At 42.2% G+C, this 15,112-nt stretch overlaps 1 protein-coding gene across 1 annotated transcript; it reads left to right on the top strand.

Moving 5' to 3' along the window:
* The first annotated feature begins 11,271 nt into the window (after window positions 1-11,271).
* On the top strand, window positions 11,272-13,370 carry LOC147226121 (transcription factor JunD-like). Its single transcript, XM_086161800.1, has one exon. It carries the CDS (start codon window positions 11,439-11,441, stop codon window positions 12,369-12,371), a length of 933 nt encoding a protein of 310 aa, XP_086017926.1. The 5' UTR covers window positions 11,272-11,438; the 3' UTR covers window positions 12,372-13,370.
* Window positions 13,371-15,112: the final 1,742 nt, after the last annotated feature.

Here is a 15,112-nt window from a genome sequence, read left to right as displayed (position 1 = left end):
GTTCGTTAAGCTAAATAGTGATTCGTTCGTTAAGCTAAATAGTGATTCGTTCGTTGAGCTACTTAGTGATTCGTTCATTGAGCGACTTAGTGATTCGTTCGTTGAACTGCTAAGTGAGTTGTTCATCGAGCGACTTAGTGATTCGTTCGTTAAGCTAAATAGTGATTCGTTCGTTGAGCTAAATAGTGATTTGTTCATTGAGCGACATAGTGATTCGTTTGCTATGCGAATGGCTCAACCATTAGCGCCAATTCTCTAAGAGCTCATAGCAGGGGGCGAAAGGGCGAGACGAAGCACTAAGGAACTTTTTTACACAAATTCAGATAGAATTGAAATCGTACAATCGTGGGCGTTAGCTTATTTACAGTTACCTAGATAGCAGTAGCAAGGACGAGTCAATGGAATCATGACTAATGACTCAGCAAAATGACTGTCGCATTTCAAACGATTCGCTTATGACTCGCAAATCCTTCAACACCCTCGGAGAAGTCCCCCTTTTACCCCCAAAATGTCCAAAACCACGGAGCGGGGAAACCGGAGAGAACCCACGCAGTCACGGAGAAAGGCGAACTCGACACAGTAAAGCCGCCGGTTGGAAACCGAACCGAACCTCAGGTTCATCGTTTGGCGGCAGTGAATGATAGCATCTCCGCCTGTTGGAACGTCGGAAGTTTATTTTCTTTAAAACTGCTTACCGGGACAATAAACCAGTAACGACCCCCCTCTACCGTCTCGAAGACCCCGGAAAACAGCTGCCACACCCAAACGGGAGGCTCCTGCCGAGGACACTTTATTTTACCGGAGAATTACCGGAGACGGTAAGAATCACCGGTATCGTCATTATTACATTACGATCGACAAATGGCTTTTTATATCATTTTGCCGGGCGGAGTGATTGACTGTACGGCGCAGCACGACCATGTGAGTCTCCCTTCCGCCGCATAAAATAGGCCCTGGAAACAAACAGTGAAGCTAAATACTAAAAAAAACAAGTTTTCTGCTAAAGCCTTTCTTTATATTTACATACATACATATATATATGTGTGTGTGTGTGTGTGTGTGTGTGTTTCCGCGCGTGTGTGTGTGTAAAGATTTTATTTTTTTTTTAATATATAAGTATATATATATATATATATATTTTTTTTTTTTTTCCGTGTCCGAATTTCTCCTATGCTATGGAGATCAGAATAATTAATTTCTGCTGAACCAAGTTTGATGGGCTGCTTACCGGACCTCCTCTCTCCTCCAGGGTCGGGAAGAACTGAGGCGCATCTGCGAGATTCAAAGCCTGGCAGATTTTAACTTTCACTTTCGATAACGTCGATTGTAGCATGATTTGCCATGTTTCTATGCAATTGATATTATTCTTATCATTTGTAGAGTCGTGTCTTAAGTTGCCATCGTCTGAATCACCATTTGAAGTCGCATGTAAAAATTGCCTTGAATTATTATTTTTTGTTTGTTTTTGTTTGTTATAAAAGTCAATGATCTGGTGATATTGATACTATTATTGTTGTCATACCTGCGGAAATATTGGTGAACCACATTCCTGTTGGAGTGCAGGGGAAATACATTTAAATCTCACTTTGCACTTTTATTGTTTACATTTCTGTAAATTGTTCATTACTTATGTTTTACCTCATATCTGGCTTCACGTCATTGAAATACAAGTAGACGTGGATAATTGAGGAATTCAACAGATGAGTAGACTACAGAAGATGTCAGATTTTATACCATGTATGATGAAACGTCATTCTCGATGACAACGCTAGTATGACAACCAGTTGAACCATCCAGTGGCTGGGTGTGTGCACTCTGTACTGGAAAATTCCAGTGTGGTATCTGATCTTTCTGACACAGGCTGGATTTTCTTACTATGCATAAGTGGTCGTTTGAAGCTGTCTGGAGTCAACAGAAACATGAGTTAGGTGTGTTTCAGTGAAGGGCCTCTTGTTATTGTCAGTCGTTGCATATTTTGATCAACTTCAAGGCACTTCAAGTAAAACCAGATGTCCAGTGAGTAACACATATACAGTATATGGCCTGGTCAGATGCTTCTTACTGACCTTTGCACTAAGCTGTACACAAAAAAAAACCTCTGTCGTCATTCTCTCTTGTATCTGCGTGCACTTTATACTTCATATCTCATAGTTTAATGTTTACCATTTAATGTGACAGTGCACTTTGCTCCTACTTTGAACTGTATTATTATGATTTTGTAAATTTCATGTCACCGTGGGATTGCGAGAAACGGCATCTCGATTCCTCTGCATGTCCAGTACGTGTGGAGAAATTCACAATAAAGTTGATTTTGACTTTTGAAATGCAGAGATTTGGGGATATTTACATTGGTCAAATGCTCTCCGGGCAGGGTTATGGATTAAAAAAAAGAGAGAGATCTTCTGAGAACCGACGCCTTGACCGTACAACCCAGGTTAAAGCTTATTCTGTGCACTTAAAACAAGACATACTGAAGATATGAAGACAAAAATCAAGTTTTTGAATCTGGATCGTTCATCCCAAAGGTATTCTATGGGGTTAAGGTCAGGATTCTTTGCAGGCCAGTGAAGTTCATCCACAGTATGTCTTTATGGAGCTTGTTTTGTGCACTGGTGCACAGTCATGTTGGAAAAGGAAACTACCCACAAAGTTGGGAGCATGGAATTGTCCGAAATGTCTTGATATGCTGAAGCTTTCTGAGTTCCTTTTACACACCATAATCCCCCCTTAACCAAACTTCCCACTTGGCACAATGCATTCAGACAAGTTGCGTTCTCCTGGCGACCGCCAAACCCAGACTGGTCCATCAGATCGCCAGACGGAGAAGCTGGATTCTTCACTCCAGAGAGCTCTAGAGTCCGGTGTCGGCGTGCTTTGCACCGCCGCATCCCACGCTTTGCATTGCACTCGGTGACGTCTGGCTCGGATGCAGCTGCTCGGCCCATTCTGTGAAGCTCTGCGCCGTCAATTCCTTTCAAAATATTCTTGACATATCAAGCGGATTTGATTTTCTTTATTTGAAGATGTTTCACAACTGATCTGAGAGGCTTCTTTATTTCAAACGGCTCGCGGGGAGTTTCCGAATACATCTGCAAGGTTGTAGGCGGATCTGGGTTATGATGGCTCAGGATACAAATGGCAGAGGTGACCGGCAGAAATGACGTCGAAGGGGTTTTTTGTGCTAATAGGGGTGTCGTTAGGTGGGGAAAGGGATACAACTTTTGGGGATTTACTTGGACAAGAAGACTTGACATTTGTAACATTTAGGTATGTTACAAAGGATTGTAATCATATACCTGTAACTACACAGGACATATATTTTTCCATACCTTTCACTTTATTTTTATTTATTTCTTTTGATCTTTATTGTTCTTTTTTATCTTATTCTTAATCTTCGCTCTTTGTTTTTATGTCGAGTTCAATTTTGATTTTTCCCAACTTGACTCTTTAGCAGGAGCTGTTTTCAACGAAAAATAATTTTATCAGTAAAAGTATTCTGATGCTCATGATAGCGATTTTGATCATTGGTACACTAGAAAATCCTGCTCTTGTAAAGAACACAGTTATTTGCCTTTCCTGAAATGCAGCTTTGTCACAACACAACACAACACAACACAACGCCACGCCTCCCTGTCAGCTTCCTATTGTCCTGCAGCCTTCAAAACACCACCAACACTGAACTTGTCTAACTTGACATATGGCATCAACAAAACGTTTAAGGAACTTATTTCTCTATTTGTACCGTGCGTGTCAGACGATTTAATTAAAAAAAAAAAAAATCTGTTTCAGCATAACGGCATGTTGGAATTAACTCGTTCATTAATACACAGGACAAATTGTTTTTAATCCTTTGTGCCAAAATCAAAGTGATGAATATGCAAAGACACTGTGTGTAAAGTGTGACCGTAAACACACAGTTCATTCACGCACTGATTCGTTCGTTATCTATACACCCGGGGTGTTTGGGAAGTGGTCTAAAACCGCCGACGCTCTCGTTCTGAGCAATTTCGGGTCTATGCAAACGCCTCACATGAAGGCCCCGTGTCGGAATCCGACCACGACACCTCAGAGGAAGCGCTAAGCACTTTTGTCGTAATCTCTCGTATTGATCTTTTTCCAATTCTTTTACCATCTGTTACATTACATTACATTACATTGCATTTGGCAGACACTTTTATCCAAAGCGACTTACAATAGAGGACACAAGCACTGCAAATAACACTTGCAAATACAAGATGCACAGGAAATATACAGAACAGTAAGCTGTTTTTTTTGTCTGTTAAAATGGTGATTTTTCTGTTAAAATCACCCTGTTGTGATTCTGGTCAAAAATGTCGTCTTGTGGAAACTGGATTTGATTCTCCTCCCTTGAAGATGTTTTAAGATGTTTAAAAATCAAGTCTGGAAGATTTCGACAAAAATCAACCGTGACCTGCATGACTGAGACCCTCCAAAGACATGTAAGAGTTGTGATATTTCACCGCCACCTAGCAAGGAATATGGAATCATGCTATGCTTCATTTCCCGGAAAAGATCCCCTTTTCTGGAACTTGCAGACGCAGACTCTGCGACCACAAGAGGTAGCCAGAGTATCACTGTCTGGGATGCATCGGGTTGAGCTCCACCTCAATGAGGAGCTGAAGGTTTCCTCAAAAAGCCCATGGAAGAATCGAGGGGATTGTAAAGATGAGTGTCGATGGTTGAACCCAAGCACAGTGGAGTTTTGACGAAAGTGCTCCAAAAAGAAAAGATGATTCATTTTACACAAAAAACTTATTCTCGCATGCATGACGTTTCGAGCATAGACTCTTCCTCAGATTCCTACCGGAGATGTTATTGTGGCACCATTTTTTGATTCCCTTTTTTTTTTTTTTTTATAATATCTTCAATCTTTTTCTAGAGCCGACCTGAGAAACCAATACTATTTTACATTTTTCCATATGTGCAGATATTGAGACGGAAAAACCTTCATGATCGAAGGGCTTCAGCGTACTATATCAAATACACTGCTGAAAAAAATAAAGGGAGCACTAAAATAACACATCCTAGATCTAAATGAAATTCTTTGTTCTTTACATAGTTGAATACGCTGACAACAAAATCACACGATGGAAATGAAATGCCTGAATCCATGGAGGTGTGGACTCCAAATAAAAGTGTAAAAACACACTCCAGGTTGATCAACGTTGATGTCATGTTTAAAACAAGTCCAAATCAATCCGTGTTGCTTCCTAAGTGGACAGTTTTATTTCACACAAGTGTGATGGACTTGCAGTTACATTGTGTTGTTTCAGTGTTCCCTTTATTTATATCAATTTATATTGTTTAGTTCTGATTGTGTATTTTTCACTCTCACTGTTCCTTTATGTTGTCTATTATTATCCCTGATGTTATTGTTGTTGTTGCCGGTGTCTATTCATTCGTGGATGTCTTCTGCTATCTTCTGTCTCTCTATTTATATTTATATTCATATTTTACCTTTTGTTTTTGTTGTTACGCTGCTGTGACAAAGGAATTTCCCGCATGGGGATGAATAAAGTTTATCTTATCTTATAACATATGGAATATATACATGGGGGATCGGACCAGGAGATCAAATTAATCCAGACAGCAAGAAAATATGGTGTGCTAACACACAGACGTGCCTACAGACGAGGTTTGATATTCCTCGCGTTTGTAAACACACATGTCCGCTAAGCGTCTGAGGAAGAGTTTTCTCGAAACGTCACGCATGGGAGAAAAAGTTTTTTGCGTTAAATGTCAAACGTCTCTCTTCTTGGAGCACTTTTTGGGTTGTGGACTTTTTCAAAACTCCATCCCTAATTGGGTAGCGGATGTGCATGTGTTTCTCTTTTCTCGAACCCAAGCATTCAAACCTTTCCTCCCTTTTTGTGTTTATTGGTACTGCGTTTAATTTGAAGACGCGGCCCAGTTTCGAGGTTCACGTGTTGATGAGGTCCAGCGACTTATCGTGAGCTTCTTCCAGCTGCAGGTTTTTTTCGGTCCTTGGCTCAGGTTCTCCTTTTACTTCCAAGATCGAGGCCTGAACGTAAAAATATTGAGGTTTCAAGGGAGCGGCGCCTCAATTTTGGAAGTCTCTTCTCTTGGAGTTCAAGTCTGAATCGATTTGACCAAACGGCGCTTCAGATGGCGTACATTTTGTATTTTTTTTTCTTTTTTTTCCCATCTATTCTTGCTTTCCGTGCACATCTACATGCATTCCAAATGGCCTCACTTAAACTGGATTCACACCGGACTGGTAGCGTTGATAAAACGGTTGCACCAACGTCTTTAAAATTCACCGTGTTCACATTTGAAACCCCATTTTGGATGAGAATGAGAATGAGAATGAGAACAACTTTATTTATCCCGAAGGAAATTGTTGTGCCAGAGTTTCAAGCCAAAACATAACAGTAATAGAAATAGTAGGAAGGAGGAAGAATAAGAAATACAATGAAATATAAATTGTCTTAACTGTTAACTGTTAACTACAAAGATTTGATACGAACGGTGCTATAATAACCGGTGTAAAAGAGCATTTAGAGAGAATACAAGCGGGACCGTAGTAAAGAACAAGACAGGTGCACCTGTGAAATATAATTACATTTAGCGGCAAGACCTTCCCGTAGCCTCCGAAATGTTGAGACGTATTTGAAATAGCACAGAAATTAAGCGCTGGGTTAAGTTCATGTGGTTCAAGTTAATGTTGGATGAATATTCCAACCCCCCCGTTTGCCCCCAGGCATCCATGCATAATATCCAAGATGGCATTTGTGAGGGCGGAAAATAACTGTATTTGCAGCTGCTTCAGAAGTCCGTGCTCGAGCAGCGTGCTAAATCATATCATCTCATTGCCGGCCTGATTTGTTGACCATGCAAACAGGCTTGGGATTGTGTGTGTGTCCATGTGTGTGTGAAGGGATGTTGGGCTACCTCCTCCTCCTTCTCTTTACCACCCACAGATCTCTTCCACACACACATACGCCGCTGTTCCCGGCCAATCAGTCGCGCTCTTCCTTTCTGTTGCCTTTACCTGCGTCACCCTGTGTGTGTTGCCATGGTTATGGCTGACATCCCCCCACACACACACTTCTTTCGTTCTCTCCCAATGTGAGGATGAAGCCGGCTTGTGGCTGCTGATGCAGGCAGGCTGCAGACGTCACGTCTTCCCTCGGGATGACGGACTATTTTTACCGATGGGCACAAAGTATACCAAGATGTCCGACGTATTTATAGAACTGCATCTAATTCCAGCCCTGACATCAAATATTACATCCCATAGAAAGCAGAGCTCTCTCCATCCAGAGGTCACAGATACTGATACATCTAATAAACCTCTTTTCATGCGATCTAATCTGCCCGAATCATGGTTTTATGGACTCGGGCAAGAAAACAACATACGAGTCACAATCGAGGAAATCCTTTAAGCTCAATAATATTGAGGTTTGAGATCAAATTTCCAACAGAGGTTGCTTTTTTTTTTAAAGGTGGTAACCATAGTTTTATATCTTTGGTGCAAGCCCACTCTTCTTCTTCTTCTTCTTCTTCTTCTTCCTATTCTTGGTCTATTTCTTCTTCTTCTTTTTCTTCGTCTTCTTCTTATTCTTTGTCTATTTCCTCTTCTTCTATTTTTTCTTCTATTTCTACTTCTTTTTCTTCTTCTACTTCTTTTTCTTTTTCCTCTTCTTTGTCTATTTCTTCTTCTTCTTCTTCTTCTTCTTCTTCTTCTATGTCTTCTTCTATGTCTTCTTTTATGTCTTCTTCTATTTCTTTGTCTTCTTATTTGTCTATTTCTTCTTCTATGTCTTCTTTTGTGTCTTCTTCTATTTCTTCTATTTCTTTTTCTTCTTATTATTATCATTATTATTTTTATTCTTTGTCTATTTCTTCTTCTTATTCTTTGTCTATTTCCTCTTCTTCTATTTCTTTTTCTTCTTCTACTTCTTTTTCTTTTTCTTCTTTTGTGTCTATTTCTTCTTCTTCTTCTTCCATGTCTTCCTTCATGTCTTCTTCTTCTCTGTCTTTTTCTTCTTCATCTTCTATGTCTTCTTCTATTTCTTCTCCCTCTTCTCCATCTCCTTTGGTCTTTTCCCTTCAGGGTCTCCACAGTGAGTCCACCTTCTCCATCTCACCCCATCCTCTGGATCCTCCTCTCTCACACCAACTACCTTCATATCCTCTCTCATACGTCCATCCATCTTCTCCTTGGTCTTCATCTAAACCAGGGTTCGGCAGCCTTCACTGGAAAGAAAACAGCCTGTTTACCACACGACCCTTTGAAATTTAAAATGAATGAACATGGCATATATACTTTTTATTTTATTTATTATTCCTGGACTACTAGAGCTACTGTCACTTTCCAAATATGCTGCACTTGGAGATTTTTCTTCAAACGTTCATTTTTGGTTTGTTGCTGCAAAGAGAAAAAAATCCTGACGCCTGCCTGAGAATGAAATGATCGCTTTGCATGCCAACTTAACAATGAATGAATTCCAGAGAAATGAAGGTACGTTAGCGTTGGGAGGATTATTTACAATTGTATGCTTCCAATTTGTTACTCGTGAGAAAATATATAGTAATAGTTTGTTGTCAGCCAATTATTATCGTAATACCAATAAGGTTTCCGTGGGTGAAGAAAAACAGCCTGTTTTGAGCGCCAAAGCCATAACGATAAGGTTACTTTTAAACAAAATACTCAATGTCTATTTAAGTTAATTTACAGCCCATTTTGTGTGTGTGTGTGTGTGTGTGTGTGTGTGTGTGTGTGTGTGTGTGTGCTGTCGTCCTTTGACTGCCGCGTCCAGTCGTTCATTAAGCAACAAAAATATTTGAACATGTTTTGTTACAAGACCGCAATCATTTTTTTCAACAATTTCCTTCGGGATGAATAAAGTTGTTCTCATCTCATCTCATCTTCACATTGAAAATGACACTTAAAAATGAATGAATTACAATAAAATTCTTTCTTCACTCATCTTCTACACTCTGGACTGTTGACCCAAAGCGCTTAAACTCCTCCATCTTCACTCTGCAAGGTCCCACTATAGATAATTCTGATTCTTCCAATCCGCTGCAGAATGAGTGGCAGAGTCAGCGCACTGCCATGCAGACGCTGAGCCACAATTTTAATGCGTCGACCCCTTTTCTGCTCCCTGCTTACTTTTCAAGCTTCAGTCAAATGTACGTGTGAAGTCATTAGCGACTCTTTCCTGATATTGGATTTCTATTACAAGCTAGAACGTTACAGTGGGAAAGTCCTGACGCGGCTCAGCGGGATGCAATCAAGACGTTTTAGTGCTTTGGTAGACGGATATGTAAATGTGTGCCATCTTAGGGTTTTCTTTTTTTGGGCGAAAGCGTTGCAAACGGAATAACCGATACATCACCGATGTCTGAGTAGGAGAAAATCTGTCGGGAAAATAGAAAGAATCCTCTCTGGCAACAGAAAGACGATGTTTGTGTATGATTTCCCTCGGCTTGAGGCACAATATTTCCAATAGAATGAAACAACCGTCACATATGGTTGTTTAAAATCAAGTATAACTTCATATTTTTTTAATGTAAAAACCAAGTGTGACATTCAACTCAATACTCCAGTTGTATTTTTAGGGTCACAATAAAAAAAAAAAAAGAAAATCGGTCACATTTTTGCTTACATTATGACGGTGTTTTGCAGACGCTGTGTGAGAAAGCTGCACGTGTAAAGTGAAATCCTGATTTGATTCACGATGAAAAAAAAACGTTTCGTTGTTCCCGGAGCAGGACTGAGAAATTCCCCCTTGCACTTTCTTGATTGTATCTTGCACTTCTAGTTTAGAGGTGCCTGAGGTGAGGAAACTAAATAAAAATCTGTTTCATTTAAAGAAAGGCTCCTATTTGGACGCATACAAGTAAAGATGAAAGAATTCCTGATCATTGTTTGTTGGTTAACCCCCACACACACACACGCAGGCACACACACAAACACACATACACACATGTATATATATAGGCTATACACATATATACATATATAAGCTGTATACACACACACACACACACACACATATATATATATATACATACACACACACATAGATATTATATATTATATGTATATGTAGGCTGGAGCCTGTGTGTGTGTGTGTGTGTGTGTGTGTGTGTACCTATCTATCTACCCAGCCTATATATACACAAACATATAGCCTGGTGTATATATATGTGTGTGTGTGTGTGTGTGTGTGTGTGTGTGTGTGTGTGTGTTATACATATGGCCCAATGTATATACAGTATATGTATATGTGTGTGTGTGTGTATCTTATCTATATCAGAATCAGAATCAGAATCGGAACACACACACCCAGTCACCCCAGCAACCGTGAGTGCAGGATAAGCAACATAATGAATGAATGTACATATATGACCGCACCTGTGTGTGTGTGTGTGTGTGTGTGTGTGTGTGTGTGAGTATATGTCTGTACCTATCTATGTGTGTGTATCTATGTACTCTCTCTCTCTCTCTCTCTCTCTCTATCTGTCTCTCTTTGTGTCACACACACGCACGCACACACACACGCACGCACACACACAGACACACACACACACACAGTAACCTTGAGTGCAAGATAAGCAACATAACGAAAGAATAAAAGACTGAATGGAATAAATGATGATGACGATGATGAGTGTGTGTGTGTATGTATGTATTTGTCTGTGTGTGTGTGTGTGTGTGTGTGTGTGTGTGTGGGGGTGTATGTATGTACCTACCTATGTGTGTGTATCCATGCACTCTCTCTCTCTCTCTCTCTCCCTCTGTCACACATATTCACACGCACCCACGCACACACGCACGCACACACGCACACGACACGCACACACGCACACGACACACGCACACGACACACGCACACACATACACACACAGCAACCTTGAGTGCAAGAAAAGCAACATAACGAACGAATAAAAGAATGAATGGAATAGATGATGATGACAAGTGTGTGTGTGTGTGTGTGTGTGTGTGTGTATGTGTGTATGTGTGTGTAGCTATCTATGTGTGTGTATCCATGTACTCTCTCTCTCTCAGTCACACACACACACACACACACGCACATGATGATGATGATGATGATGATGATGATGATGTGTTTGTGTGTGTGCGTGTGTGCGTGCATGCATTCCGAAAAGGCATCACGTTCTCGTCCAATGCGCGCGCATAGCTGTGACATAATACGAGGCGCGAGCTTAGAAAAGGCTCGGCGTGGGCGCGTGCCTTCCTGTCAGACGCCGTGCGCGAGCCGGATGCTCCCCCTTCGACATCTTGTCTGACGTCGGCTCGTCGATATCGATCCCGGATAGGACCTCACCGATATCATATCGATCGGATAGAAGGTGTGTTTTTTTAATTTTATTTTTATTTTTTGCTGCGGTTATGGCAGCGGCTCCGCTGTGACGCGGAATAATGATGAGGAAGGACGACGCGGACGCGGAGAGGCTCCTGGGCTCCCCGGAGCTGGGGCTCCTCAAGCTGGGCTCCCCGGGGCTCCTCAAGCCGGCTTCCTCCCCGGAGTTGGGGCTCCTGAAGCTGGCTTCCTCCCCGGAGCCCCTGAAGCTGGCTTCCCCGGATCTGGGACTCCTCAAGCCGGCTTCCTCCCCGGAGCTGGAGCCCCTGAAGCTGGCTTCTCCGGATCTGGGGCTCCTCAAGCTGGCTTCCCCGGAGCTGGAGCGCCTCATCATCCAGTCCAACGGCACGGTGACCACCACGCCGACCGGCGGCTCCCACTTCCAGTACCCGAAGACGGTGACGGACGAGCAGGAGTTCGCGGAGGGTTTCGTGAAGGCGCTGGAGGATCTGCACAAGCAGAACCAGCTGAGCGGAGGCGGGCCGGACCTGGGGGCCAACCTGGCGGGGCCCCCGCCGGACCTGCCGGTGTACACCAATCTCAACAGCTACGGCGGCGGGCCGCTGGGGACCACCGTGAACTACTCCACGGACACGGTGCCTTTCCCGCCGCCGCCGCCGCCGCCGGCGCATCACTTCGGGGGAGCCGGGGAGCCGCAGCCGGCGAAGGAGGAACCGCAGACGGTGCCGGACGTGCAGAGCTTCGGGGAGAGCCCGCCGCCGTCCCCCGCGGGGGACACCGACTCGCAGGAGCGCATCAAGGCCGAGCGGAAGAGGCTCCGCAACCGGATCGCCGCGTCCAAGTGCCGCCGGCGCAAGCTGGAGCGGATCTCCAGGCTGGAGGACAAGGTGAAGACCCTGAAGAACCAGAACACCGACCTGGCCTCCACGGCCAGCCTGCTGCGGGAGCAGGTGGCGCAGCTCAAGCAGAAGGTGCTCACCCACGTCAGCAGCGGCTGTCAGCTGCTGCCCCACGAAGTCCAGGTGCACTGAGGAACCGGCGTGATCTGCGTGGAAGCGTCTGCAGGACTTCTATGTCTACATTTATATGCGCTGCTCAGGAACTCCAAAATAACGCATCCTAGATCTGAACGAGTGGAAGCTTTTCTTCTTCTGACAACAACATCACATCGAAATGATGAATGGAACTCAAATGTATTCCCTTTATTTTCTTTTTCTTTTGGAGCAGTATATATTTAAAACGAAGACAAAAAGAAAAAAGGCGAGCATACTGTAGCCCGACACTAATTTTTGACTGTTGGATGAAAAACAAAACATTCATGACTTTTAAAAATGAGAAAGAACAGCCCCTTTTTTTAAAAACAAAAAATTCAAGCCTGAATAAAGACTTCAGTCTGGGACGCGCAATAAACACCGTTTACCTCCGGGAAGCGTTTGCCTGAAGTTTCGTGATGCGAGGAAGGGCTGACCTTTGACATCAGCCGTTTCCGATGTTCACGTCCCCCAAGCTTGTCCTCTTTATCCGATCTCAAACTGCAAATGTAGCTGAAGTTGGTGAACTCGGGCCCGCCGCTAAACATTTAGCCTTTGACCAAACTCGTCTAGTTCATCCCGGCGCTCTGGCGTGAAGAGATATCTCCGTTCGTACCGATCGACAAAACCGGGTTGGACGCGGGCGCAGCTCCTGCAACAGGCGTCGCTGGAAAAGTGAACCGAGGTTTTACCGGCGGCACGACTTCAAGTGTGATTTTACCGAATGCCGCTCCAGATTTCTCTCGAACGTTGTTTTCCATCTTAACCTCATTTTGTTTGGATTGTCTTGTCTGATGGGAGGATGCGGCTTCTCAAACTGCTGCATTGGCTCCACCTGCAGCGTCCTGCTCCCTCTGCTGCTGGTCTGCAAAATTACACACAGTTGGTATATCTTTTTCATGAACATGTATATATATATATGTATATATATATATATTTATGAACCTGTGTTGTATTGTTTTATGACCTTGAATAAAATATGATGAACTATGACTTCAATCACAGTCCAAAACCATGTGGTGATTTTTATGACACTCTAAAATGCCCAGAAGTATGAATGAGTGAATGAAGGGTTGCATGTCTCTAAATACATGTGAAGGAAAGGGAAAATGGTTGCAAGTCTATGTGATGTATGAGTGAATGAATGTGAATGGTTGCATGCATAAATTATATTGTATGCCTCAAAATGATATAGGAATTGTAGAGCGGATGGTTGCAAGTTTCCATATGATATGCAAAGGAGTGAATGAACTGTAGCATGAGCCTATATAATGTGTGAATGAGTGAATTAAGGCTTGAGTGTCTAAATTATATGAATTAGTGAATGAATGGTTGCAAGTCCATATATGATGAGAGAACGAATGGTTGCATGTCTCTAAATGATGTGTGGATGAGGGAGTGAATGGTTACAAGTTCCTATGTGATGTGCGAATGAATGGTTGTATGGCTCGAAATGATATGTGAAGGACTGAATGAATTAGTGCTTGAGCCTATGTGATGTGTGAATGAGTGTATAAATAGCTGCTGGTTTATATAAGATGTGTGAACGGGTGAATGAATGGTTGCGTGTCTAAATCATGTGTGAGTGAGTGAGTGAGTGAATGGTTGCATGTTTAAATAATTGTGTGAATGAATGGTTGCATGTCTATATAATGTGTGAAAGGGTGAATAAATGGTTGTGTGTTTAAATGATGTGTGAATGAGTGAATGGTTGCATTTTGCTAAATGATGTATGAATGAGTAAAGGAATGGTTGCATGTCTAAATGATGTGTGAGTGAGTGGTTGCGTGTCTACATTATGTGTGAATGGGTGAATGAATGGTTGCGTGTCAATATGATGTGTGAATGAATGGTTGCATTTTGCTAAATGATGAGTGAATGAGTAAATGAATGGTTGTATATTTAAATGATGTGTGAATCAGTGACTGGTTGCATTTTGCTAACTGATGTGTGAACGAATAAATGAATGGTTGCATGTCTAAATGATGTGTGAGAGAGTGAATGGTTGCATGTTTAAATAATTGTATGAATGAATGGTTGAGTGTCTACGATGAGTGAATGGGTGAATGAATGGTTGCATGTTTAAATGAGTGAATGAGCAAATGAATTGTTGCATGTTTAAATGATGTGTAAATGAATGGTTGCGTCTCTATATGATGTGTGAATGGGTGAATGAATGGTTGCATGTTTATATGATGTGTAAATGAATGGTTGCATGTTTAAATAATGTGTGAATGGGTGAATGAATGGTTGCATGTTTAAATGATGTGTGAATGAATAAATGAATGGCTGCATGTTTAAATGATGTGTAAATGAATGGTTGCATGTTTAAATAATGTGTGAATGGGTGAATGAATGGTTGCATGTTTAAATGATGTGTAAATGAATGGTTGCGTCTCTATATGATGTGTGAATGGGTGAATGAATGGTTGCATGTTTAAATGATGTGTAAATGAGCGAATGAATGTTGCGTGTCCGGATGATGGAGTGAATGTTTTTACATCTCCATATGTGGCCCTGTGTGCGACTGCCACGCAATTACACAGCCATGACCCTGCGTGCAGGATATAGTAGTTTCGATACCGAATGAATGAATGAATGAATGAATGTTCAGCTGGATAGAAAACACTTAACACTGGGTGGATTTTCATTTGCAAGGGCGGAATCTGCAGAGATTGAAGCTCTGTAAGGGAAGACAAACTTCAAACATCCACATTTTGAAGTGTTTAGGATAAAAAGTT

The sequence above is a fragment of the Fistularia commersonii genome, chromosome 16 (assembly GCF_037954325.1).
Source record: "Fistularia commersonii isolate RoL2024-O1a breed Wild chromosome 16, RoL_Fcom_v1.0, whole genome shotgun sequence".
NCBI classification, from domain to species: domain Eukaryota; kingdom Metazoa; phylum Chordata; class Actinopteri; order Syngnathiformes; family Fistulariidae; genus Fistularia; species Fistularia commersonii.
This window is presented reverse-complemented; position numbering and strand designations above follow the sequence as displayed.